Here is an 11,804-nt window from a genome sequence, read left to right as displayed (position 1 = left end):
CGGTTATCATTTTTCAAATCAAACTCATTAATTAATTATTAATTCGCAATAAATGATAACCGTTGATTGGCGGAAATCAACAGTTAAGATGTGATCGTAACATTGTGCGTAACATTATTTGTGTGTCAGAATATCCTATCCCTTTAAAATATTATTATTATAGTTGATTATTGAATGCCCTTAGCTTTTGGTGTTAAACAAAGTTTCTCAATCTTTATTACCATAATCTGCATGCACCATTGATCATTGGGTAAAATTTGAAAACTAAGTTACAAACACAAACACACGTACACGTTGATCCCAATCCTTAACTGCTCCAAGGTAATCCCAACGTTTGACTTTCGGCACACAAACAACACAACGTAGTGTGGACTAGGAATGGAAAATGAAGAGAGAGAGAGTCATAACTCGCTTGAACAATGAACATAAATGATGATGATGAGAGAGAGGGAGTGCAAAAACAAAAGTTAAGGCTGTAACTGTCATTTCAGCCACGTGCCGCCGATGAACGGTGGCGCAACCGGTTGACGACCAAAAACCGGGCAACCTCATTTAAGGCTCAATGGGGGTGGTGGCTGTACCACTCTACCATCTTTAGAGAGAGAAAATAAAAATCTAAGAGAGAGAGAAAGAGACCCTCGAATGGAGTGAGAGTAGATAACCTTAAAGTCCCTTCCTTTTTTTCTTTCTTTCTATCTATCTCCGCGTTCTCTCTTTAAAAGCTCTTCCATCAGTTACGTTTTCTTTTTCACCCTGTGACGCAATATTATATATAAATTTAAATGTGTTCATTCATTCACAGCACATAAGGTGCAATATAGAGAGAGAAAGAGTGAAGAGAGTGTGGAGTGTGGTGTGGTGTTGTTTTTGGTGTGACTTGGTGAGTGGCTGGATTTTTTCTTCGTTGATTAGAATTAGACCATCTTTCTATTCATCCACATAAGATTTACCATATCTCTCTCTCTCTCTCATTATCTCAAATCATGCTGCTATCTTTGATGTCATATCCGTTTCAAAATATGTAATAATAATAATATTTTGTTACTGTTTTTGTTGCTCTCATATCTGCTGAATCAGTATATATTTGATATTTAACGCTCATAGGGGAAAAAAAAAACATGCTTTATTTTTCCATGGTCATTTAAAAATCTCATTCATTTCAGCACCAAAGTTCCAAAGTTCTCTTCTTTTTTCCATACCCACCATCCAAAAGTCTCTTTGCTTCTCCTTGTTTATTTGGCTTTGTTTTATTGTGTGTGTGTGTGTTTCTCTCTCTCTCTCTCTCTCTTCTCAATGGTTTTGATGTCACTGTACATGACCAGGGGTAGAAGGTGCTGGTGGTGGTGATCTGAGAGAGACTAATGGAGTACGGAAGTGGAGGAAGTGGGTCCCCTGGGGACCACCTTCATCACCATGATGGTTCTGATTCCCAGAAGAGGAAGAAGCGCTACCATCGTCACACTGCTAATCAGATTCAGAGGCTTGAATCGTAAGGGCCATTCTTATTATTATTATTATTATTCAATTCCATTCATGCTTTTGGTCTTTTCATTTCTTGTTTTATGTATTTTTTTTAATATATTTATGAACACTTCAAAAAAAAAATTCTTTGCTTTTGCACTCTTCTTCATTTGATTACCATGTGTGTTTTTGTTTTATTTGTGTGTTGGTGATCTTGTCCTTTTCAGGATCTTCAAGGAGTGTCCTCATCCAGATGAGAAGCAAAGGTTACAATTAAGCAGGGAGTTAGCCTTGGCTCCTAGGCAGATCAAATTCTGGTTCCAGAACAGGAGGACCCAGATGAAGGTACTGTTTGTTATTTTCCTCAAAAAGGGATTTTTTTAGTCTAGGAAGTGTAGTGTTGTGTCTGTTTATATCTTTTTTATGTTTATCTTTGGGAGAATTTGTCACTTCATCAGTTCTTAGTTCTTTTGGGTTAAACAATTCAGGCCCAGCATGAAAGAGCAGATAATTGTGCACTAAGGGCAGAGAATGACAAGATAAGGTGTGAGAACATAGCCATAAGGGAGGCCCTGAAGAATGTTATCTGCCCCTCTTGTGGTGGTCCTCCTCTCAATGAGGATTCTTATTTTGACGAGCAAAAATTGAGATTGGAGAATGCACAACTCAAAGAGGAGGTAAACTTCTATCAATGAATAACAAGTAATTCAAAATCTTTCTCATTCATTCCTTCTCTTTGTTTGTTTGTTTATGATTCGTGTCTATTGAAATTGTGTTTGTAGCTTGATAGAGTGTCTAGCGTTGCAGCCAAGTACATTGGAAGACCAATTACTCAACTCCCACCAGTTCAACCTATTCATATATCATCTCTAGACTTGTCAATGGGGAGTTTTGGGAACCAAGGGTTGGGTAGCCTTTCACTTGATCTTGATCTTCTCCCAGGGAGTTCTTCATCCATTCCAAATGTGCCTTACCAACCTGCTGGTCTTTCAGACATGGATAAGTCTCTCATGTCAGACATTGCTTCAAATGCAATGGAAGAATTAATCAGTCTCTCGCAGACAAATGATCCCTTGTGGATGAAGTCAAGCACTGATGGGAGAGATGTCCTTAATTTTGAAACCTATGAAAGAATGTTCCCAAAGCCAAATTGTCAATTGAAGAACCCCAATGTTCGCATTGAAGCTTCCAGAGACACAGGAGTTGTAATCATGAATGGCTTAACTTTGGTTGACATGTTTATGGATCCAGTAAGAAGTTCTAATTATATTTTTTATTTTATTTTTTCTATTTTTAGTTCTAGATTGGAAACAATTGACACCTTCAATTTAATTCTTTCAATTGTTCAAATATCATGCTTGATTTTGCAGAACAAGTGGATGGAGCTATTTTCCACTATTGTCACAACAGCAAGAACTATTGAAGTTATATCTTCTGGAATGATGGGTGGTCATGGTGGTTCTTTGCAATTGGTATAATAATTTTCTTTCAACTTTCGTGCTGAGTTTTCCTTCCACTTGGAAATTTTCTTAATGCAAATTTTTTTAATTCAGATGTATGAAGAGTTGCAAGTGCTTTCTCCACTTGTTTCTACTCGAGAATTCTACTTCCTGCGTTACTGTCACCAAATTGAGCAAGGTTTATGGGCAATAGTAGATGTTTCATATGAATTTCCCCGAGATAACCAATTTGCTCCTCAATTTCGATCTCACCGTCTTCCTTCTGGTTGCGTTATCCAAGACTTGCCTAATGGATATTCCCAGGTAACCTTAACACTATCATCTGCTGTGTTGGCTACTTTGATTGATACATATAACATACACACTGTTTTATTCACTCTTCTAAGTTATCATGCAGGTTACTTGGATTGAACATGTAGAGATTGAAGATAAAACTCCAGTTCATCGGCTTTATAGAAATCTTATTTATAGTGGTTTTGCATTTGGAGCACAAAGATGGCTTACTACCCTTCAGAGGATGTGTGAAAGAATTGCTTGTCTAATGATGACAGGCAATTCTACCCGGGATCTTGGAGGAGGTATATATCATTGCACCATACCATCACTCTGACATGTTTAATTTTCTTGCCTTTGATCTGAACTAGTGTTTTATATTCAAAAATTTCAGTAATTCCATCTCCTGAGGGCAAGAGAAGCATCATGAAACTTGCACAAAGGATGGTCAACAATTTCTGTGCAAGCATTAGTGCATCACCTGCACATAGATGGACCACACTCTCAGGGTTGAATGAGATTGGAGTTAGAGTCACTGTCCATAAGAGCTCAGATGCTGGCCAACCTAATGGTGTGGTGCTAAGTGCAGCCACTACCATTTGGCTCCCACTCCCTCCACAAACTGTGTTCAATTTCTTCAAGGATGAAAGAAAAAGACCTCAGGTTGGTTGTGATATCCTTAACTTAATTAAACCTTTTTCATGTTGTGTTGTGTAGTCTAGGAATGGTTTTAACATTGTTTTATTGATTTGCTTTTCCCTTTTTAAGTGGGATGTTCTTTCCAATGGTAATGCTGTGTCAGAGGTTGCTCATATAGCAAATGGTTCACACCCTGGTAACTGCATTTCTGTGCTCAGAGTAAGAAACCCTTTTCTTTTTCCTCTATGGTCTTATTTGAAGTTTTATTTGTGATATTTTTTTCAATTTACAATTTCTACCTTGTTCATTTGCATAGGCTTTAAACACAAGTCAGAACAACATGTTGATACTCCAAGAGAGCTGCATTGATTCATCAGGTTCCCTTGTGGTGTATTGTCCTGTTGATCTTCCAGCAATGCACATAGCAATGAGTGGTGAAGACCCTTCATACATTCCTTTACTACCATCTGGTTTCACAATTTCATCTGATGGCCAAAATGATCAAGGAGATGGAGCATCAACAAGTTCAAACACAAACATGAACATGGGGAGGCCAGGGGGGTCACTCATAACTGTTGCCTTCCAAATTCTAGTTAGTAGCTTGCCATCTGCAAAGATTAACATGGATTCGGTGGCAACTGTTAATGGCCTTATTGGAAACACTGTCCAGCAAATAAAAGCTGCTTTGAATTGTCCTAGTTCCTGATGAAAACCCTGCCTTGTGTTAAGTTTCTTTTACTCTTCCCTTCTTTCACATCCTTAAATATGCTTATCAGAAATGGTTCAGAACTGAGTCTATTTGTGCTGGTGGTATAATCAATGTGTGGGAGGAGAAGTGTTTTTGGTTAGTTGAGGACTTCAATGCCCTCTCATCAAGAGCACAAGCCTCATTATTTACTGCTGCTGCTACTGGTAGAGCTGTTTTTTGCTTCAAAGGTTCAAGGCTTCATTACATTTCACACCAACTACCAATAATTTTCATTTTCATTTTATTGTTTATTTTGGGTTTGTGGGTATGGTCTTTTGTATTTTTTTTTTCTTCTCCTTTGTTTGTTTGCTTTATTTTGCACATTAGCTTTGGAACAAAAGAGTAATAGTAGTTGATGTCTTAGAAGAGGGAGTCAAGAACGAACCATGAAAAATTGTTATATGGTTCGGGCATTGACTTCCTGTGCACGAGACTTCTTATTACATTTCATAAATTGTTGTTCCAACTTTTTTGTTGTAATAAGTACTTATAATAACTCTTACTTTCTTTTCTTTACAAAGAAAAATTTGAATGATGGTAAAAAAGAGAGGAAAAAAAAAGGAGATAGTGGTACAATGCATCTTCTTTCAATGAAGAGTTAATTATAGGGTCGTATTTCGAGAATAAAGTGACCGAAGAAAATTGTGTGCGATTTCCTTTACATTATTTATCAAAAAACAAAAAATGTGCATGCCATAAGAAGTTGGTAGGGGATTTATACAAGTGGGTGTGGGGGCAGGCAGATTTGACAGTTTGGATACTTTTTGTGGCTTGACATCATTAATGGGCTCCATGCATTTTCAATTGAGTAATGGAACTTTGAAGAAAAGATGAAAATTTTCTGCATTTGGGTTGACAACTTTACGTGCACTCGGGATAAATGAAACAACATATCCATTAACTTTCATTCAATGCATAAATTTTTGCACTCGTTTAATACATATAATTACAGATTTTCAATTTCATATTCATCAACGTTGCTTAAGTTAAATATGGTTTAAGAAATGTTTTTATTTTTACTTTTTTTTGTTTTTGCTATTTGGTTCTATTTTACGAAGGATTAACATTGTGCATGTGGTAAATTGATCACTAGATTTTCACTTTGTTACGTGAAATTTTTTTATGTATCTCTATAAAAAAATTAAAAGAAAATATCAATTTCCTTGAACGACTCAAAGTACGTTTGAGCAGAATTGAAGTAACAGAGTGGTACTTTTGTCCAGTAACATTTTTATTTCTGCTCTAAATGATGGATGTTAAAGCTTGGTGTGATTTTTTTTTTAATTTTATTCTTACTTTATATCATTTAAATATATTTTGTGTTTATTAAATACTTTGTTGATGAAAAATGATTTTATGTAACGTTTTACAATAATTTATTTTCTACACAGCTACTTAGGAGTAATCATTTAATTCAATCTTTTAAAATTCTGATTATATTAGCTGGTTCAAACAAATTAGATTCTGAGATTGTAACGTTGATCTGATTTTATTAATTTGTTTTGAGCTCAGTTAAATCGTTAACTTAATCGATTGAATCAACCAAATTATGAATTAAAAATCTCGATATTTTGATTCCTATTTTAGATTTGAAAATATTACTTTAACGTCGATTATATTTATAAGATAAATTATTAATTGAACTAAATAATTATAAACGTGGCTGTGCCAATAGAACTATTTGCGTACGTGTGTAAAATATTTGTCCTTTGCTGTTCTAGATTTAAAGCTTCTTATTAACAAATAAATTTGATGTAGTATAATTAAATCTAAGTCAGCTTGAAGAACAAAAATAATTTCAAGTTTCAAGCCTCAAAAAGAAGAAATCGAAGAAATGGTACAAGGTTATGGGAATGTAAAAACAATACATTTCAAGAGTACGAGTTCATTCATGACGCTATTGCACCAATTGCAAAATAGGGTTGTTGACATTTCTCTTCTTATAAAACAAAGTCGTACTAGAAATCAATGTTCATGTCCCCTTCTTGCATTTGCTTGTAACACACAAAGTTACTTGATCCTTCGCAGCAACTGCACATTTTTGTGGGTTTGTCCAATGGCTTTGTGAGAAGAAAATGGTAATAGAAACATTTATTAAAAGAAGGGAAAAGTTATTTAAAATTTGAATTTTAAATTAAAAAAATCACTCACTTTCTCTCTCCCATGATTTCCGTTTTTCCGTGTTCATCTATGTCATTTAAAATGACAAACACCAAACCCATGACTCGTAATTTTTTCTCCTTTCACAAAACAACTATTAGCATGGGCCGCAATTGCTATAATTTAAGAGTCAATTATGGAAATTAATTGTCTCATATCTCTTCTTAACATGATGAGGATGGTCATAATTTTAATGATAAAATGAAGAGGAGAAAATAATTATATCAATTATTGGCCGTTGATTTGTAATTGCTATAATTCAGGAATTAGTCTTTATTTCTATAATTGAGGGATTGGTCATGAACTATAAATGCTATAATTTAAATGTCAATCATCACACATAATTGCTATAATTTAGGAATCAGAGTCAATAATTACTATAATTTCGGAGCGGGCTTAAGAGTAAGTAAATATACTTCTTATTTTAACCAATTATATGTGTTTTACACGTGTATTATTGTAAATGAGGGGAGAAAAATATTTTTGCTTTCATCCTTACGGTAAAAAAGTTTAATTCACCATAAGTAGATAAGTTTGTGCATTCTACATGGTTTAAGCTTAAATTATTCTTGTGTGATGTCGTTCACGTGTTTCCACCTCACTGTTATTAAAGTTAACCTGAGCATCGATTTAATCAAATTATGGGATAATTAGGTTACCAGTTCAACAATAGGTGTAAATAAATCAGGTTAAGTCATACTTTTATCTAAATAGGCTAAGATTTATGTAAAACATTTCAAACATGACTTGACTTATTAGTCTAATACAAGTTAAATTATAATTTTAGTCTGATTTATTTTTAAAAAATACAAGGTTTGGTATCATGTCTTTAAAAATGGCGTATTACACTCTGTAAATTGGGAAAGATATTGTAATAACTAAATTGTGTTACTATCAAGTTACTATCAATCAATCTCACCGTTAGATCGATTATGTTGATCCAACAGTTATATTTATTTCCATCTTTGTTTAGTCATGATTTTCTAAATTTAATACTTTATATTTATTTTCACTTTTGTATGGTTATGATTTCGCATATTTAATGCTTTCACTTTAAATATGGGGAATCATAACCATACAAAGATGAAAATAAATATAATCGTTGAATCAACATAACCAGTCTAACGATGAGATTGATTGGTAGTAACATGGTAGTAACACAACTTGGTTGTTACAATATCCTTCCCCTTGTAAATCATACGTTATAGTTATTTATTTCATTTTTATATATAGGTTGATGGAGCTACAACCCAAAATATTGACAATTTAATTGCATTGCTGGAAATAAAAACAAAATAATGACAAAGATGCAGAAAGATTGGTTAAATTTCAAAACAAAGAAACATATTCACTCTCTCATGTATTACATAATCTAGATCGATTATGTTGATCCAATAGTTATATTTATTTCCATATTTGTTTAGTCATGATTTTCTAAATTTAATACTTTATATTTATTTTCACCTTTGTATGGTTATATGATTTCTCATATTTAATGCTTTCACTTTAAATATGGGGAATCATAACCATACAAAGATGAAAATAAATATAATCGTTGAATCAACATAACCAGTTTAACGATGAGATTGATTGATAGTAACATGGTAGTAACACAACTTGGTTGTTACAATATCCTTCCCCTTGTAAATCATAGGTTATAGTTATTTATTTCGTTTTTATATATAGGTTGATGGAGCTACAACCCAAAATATTGACAATTTAATTACATTGCTGGAAATAAAAACAAAATAATGACAAAGATGCAGAAAGATTGGTTAAATTTCAAAACAAAGAAACATATTCACTCTCTCATGTATTACATAATCTCAGTCAACGAAGAAAAATTTATTACAGCCACATAATTCTATATACATATATATAACCATGTAAAAAAAATATTTGAAAGAAAAAAAAAGCAAGAAATTGATTGCGTTCGTAAGTCGCTAATATAACATGTCTTATTTCCTTAAAATCAAATTCATATGAAGGTCAGAAAAGATAAAAAAAAATTTATTTGAGAGGTAAGCCTGTAGTTTGATTTCTAAATAGACCTTTTAATAAATTCAAATATGTATTATTTTTAAAACAAAACTAGTCAGGCTAAAAACAAGTCAGATTATAAACTTTTGCCAAGCTGTTTAGTCCATTTACACCCTTAAATTCAACTAATAGGTTAATGGTGTAATAATAATAGTAGCAATAGCAGGATCAATAATAATTATGTAAAATTTTTAAAAATTCTTCCTTGTCTCGGAATCAAACCGGGGTCAAGGTGTTGTTAGATATTACGTGCAACACTAACCAATTGCTTATTACTACCAATAGTTTAATTTTTGGAGAGAGTTATGTACATGAGTCAAGTCGGGTTAGATTTTTGTCCGACTCGACCCAACTTGATTTTTATAGGTTAGGTATTTTGACCCGACCCGCTTTCATTTGATCCAAGTCAGGTCTGATTTGGTTTGGATTTTGTTGAACTAGTTCAGAACCGGGTCAGATCTGACCTGACTTGGTTTCTGAAGTGGGTCAAATCTGACTTGACCCGTTTTTAACTTGGTTTTCTCACAAAATTTTGTCGAAATTTCTACGTTGCAAACGACGAAAAATTTCGTCACAAAATTATTTTTTCGTCCGAATACTTTTTGCCGAAAAGCGACAAAATTTTTTCTCTAATCAAAATTTTTACAAAAATAAATTTTTTATCAAAATTTAGTTTTCGTCAAAAGTTTTGACGAAAATGTTTTCTTCCATCAAATGTTTTAAACGAAAAAAGAATTCTGTCAAAAATTTTGACGGAATGTTTTTTGTTCAAAATTTCAATGGGATTGTGTACTGACAAAAATTTCGACGAAAATTGTTTCGAGGGAAATGTTTCATTCGAAACTTTCGACGAAATTTAGATTCTCTAAAGAATTTTGACAGAATATTTTTTCTGTCAAAATTTTTTACGAAATTGTTTTACAGAAATGTGTTCCGTTGAAAATTTTGAAGGAAATATTTTTTATCAAAAAACTTGACGAAAATATTTAGTTAAAATTTTTCGATAGAAATGTGTTTCGCTAAAAATTTCGACGAAATTTTTTTTTTGTCAAAAAGTTTAACAAAATTTTTTTCGTCGAAAACTTTCGTAGAAATTTGAAATCTGTAAAGAATTTTGATAAATATTTTTGATAGAAATGTGTTTCGTTAAAATTTTCGATGGAAATTGTTTTGAGGGAAATGTTTCGTTCGAAACTTTCGACGAAATTTAGAGTCTCTAAAGAATTTTGACAGAATATTTTTTCGTCAAAATTTTTTATTGAAATATTTTTTGTCAAAAATTTTTACAAATTTTTTTTGCAGAAATTTGTTCCGTTGAAAATTTGGATGGAATTATTTTTTATCAAAAAACTTTACGAAAATATTTAGTCAAAAATCTTCGATAGAAATGTGTTTCACTAAAAATTTTGACGGAATTTTTTTTTTGTCAAAAATTTTAACGAAAATGTTTCCGTCGAAAATTTTCGCCGAACTTTGAAATATGTAAAGAATTTTGATGACATTTTATCCGTCAAAAAATTTCGATGAAAATGTGTTTCGTCGAAATTTTTGATTAATATATTTTTTTGTGAAATATTTTGACGAAACTTAGATTCCGTAAAAAAATTTGACAAAATAAATATTTCGTCAAATTTTTTTACAGAAATGTTTTTAGTCACAAATTTTGATGAAAATATTTTTCGTCATAAAATTTTGCGAAAAGATTTTATGGAAATATTTTTCGTAAAAAATTTTGACATAATTGTTTTACGTTAAAACTTTTCTTTAAATGTAACTGCGATTTTTTATTCACATAATGGGTATGGGTCAAGTTTTGGGTCAATGGGTCAATATTAAAACAAGTCAGGTCTAAAACTGACCCGAATAAAAGTGAGTCAGTATTTAAACCAGTTCAAAAATTATAAGTATTTATGGATCAGGTCAAAGTCGGATCAAGGGCAGGACAAGTGAACCAATTTTTTTACACACCCCTACTCATGGCCACATCAGAGTTAATGCTTCATGTAACAATATAGACTTTTGAAATATTTGACTAACACACTCATAACTATTTTATGCTCAATGTTAGATAGTATTAGGGTCAAAATGACACCATTAAAGTATATTTAAAAACAAATTATTTAAATACATAAAGTTGTGAATTGTGACTAAGCCCCGACTCGAGATTAGTATCATAACCAGCTCATATATTGAAGCTTGTGGAGATATAGGGCGTCAACTCGCTTAAAAAAAATAATTAGGATCGGCATAAGAAAATAAATTATCCAATCAATGCATATTTAATTGAGTACTGGTGGAGTGCCCAAATGCCACGTGTCGCAGGTAAATTATGCATATCTTATGCATAAGTAACGAGACTGTGTCGTGTGCCACGAGGAAGGTTGACTAAATTATTGGGTTTTCCAAATTTAGAAACGTTAAATTTGTTATCATAGATCACAATTTGATAAAAAAAAAATTGGATAAATAATTTAAATTATTTTCATCAAAAATGAAAAAATAAATAAATCATAATTGATGACAATAAATTTATTATCAGAAAAGTATTTCTGTAGTTTCTGCAGATAAGTTATCTGCAATTACTCTCAAAACGACGTCGTTTTGAGATTGAAATATTAAAAAATTATAATTATAAAGACTAGAATAATCCTGAAATAAATTAAAATTACAAAAACATCATGATTTCTGCTCCAAAACGATGTCGTATTGGGTTTAATGCAAATAATTTATTACAGTAACCGCAGAAAAAGCGAACCCATTTATTATTATCAATCACGATTTGATAAAAAAAATTTCCTTTTTAGTTGAACTAATTCAAATTGTTGTTTAGCCAATATTAGAATTCTTTTACCAAAAAACAAATATTAGAATTCTTTCGTCAAAAAATGGAAAAAGAACCAATTATTAAATTGTAATTGATGATAATAAATTTATTATCATTAATCATGGTTTGATCATTTTTTTTCTTATTTTCCGAAAAATAATTCAAATTGTCATTTAGCTAATATTTAAATTCTTTCGCC

General features: G+C 32.0%; 1 protein-coding gene across 1 annotated transcript; it reads left to right on the top strand.

Moving 5' to 3' along the window:
* The first annotated feature begins 1,361 nt into the window (after positions 1-1,361).
* On the top strand, positions 1,362-4,539 carry LOC133293465 (homeobox-leucine zipper protein HDG11-like). The gene is made up of 10 exons (XM_061492048.1): positions 1,362-1,489; positions 1,689-1,806; positions 1,950-2,138; positions 2,244-2,711; positions 2,832-2,933; positions 3,015-3,224; positions 3,319-3,499; positions 3,589-3,857; positions 3,963-4,052; positions 4,150-4,539. Exons 1-10 carry the CDS (start codon positions 1,362-1,364, stop codon positions 4,537-4,539), a joined length of 2,145 nt encoding a protein of 714 aa, XP_061348032.1.
* The last annotated feature ends 7,265 nt before the right edge of the window (positions 4,540-11,804 follow it).

Source organism: Gastrolobium bilobum, unplaced genomic scaffold (genome assembly GCF_033153095.1).
Source record: "Gastrolobium bilobum isolate Gb01-03AN ecotype WA unplaced genomic scaffold, APGP_CSIRO_Gbil_v1 utg18566, whole genome shotgun sequence".
NCBI classification, from domain to species: Eukaryota; Viridiplantae; Streptophyta; class Magnoliopsida; order Fabales; family Fabaceae; genus Gastrolobium; species Gastrolobium bilobum.
The sequence above is the reverse complement of the archived record's forward strand: the minus strand, read 5'-3'. Positions and strand labels throughout refer to the sequence as shown.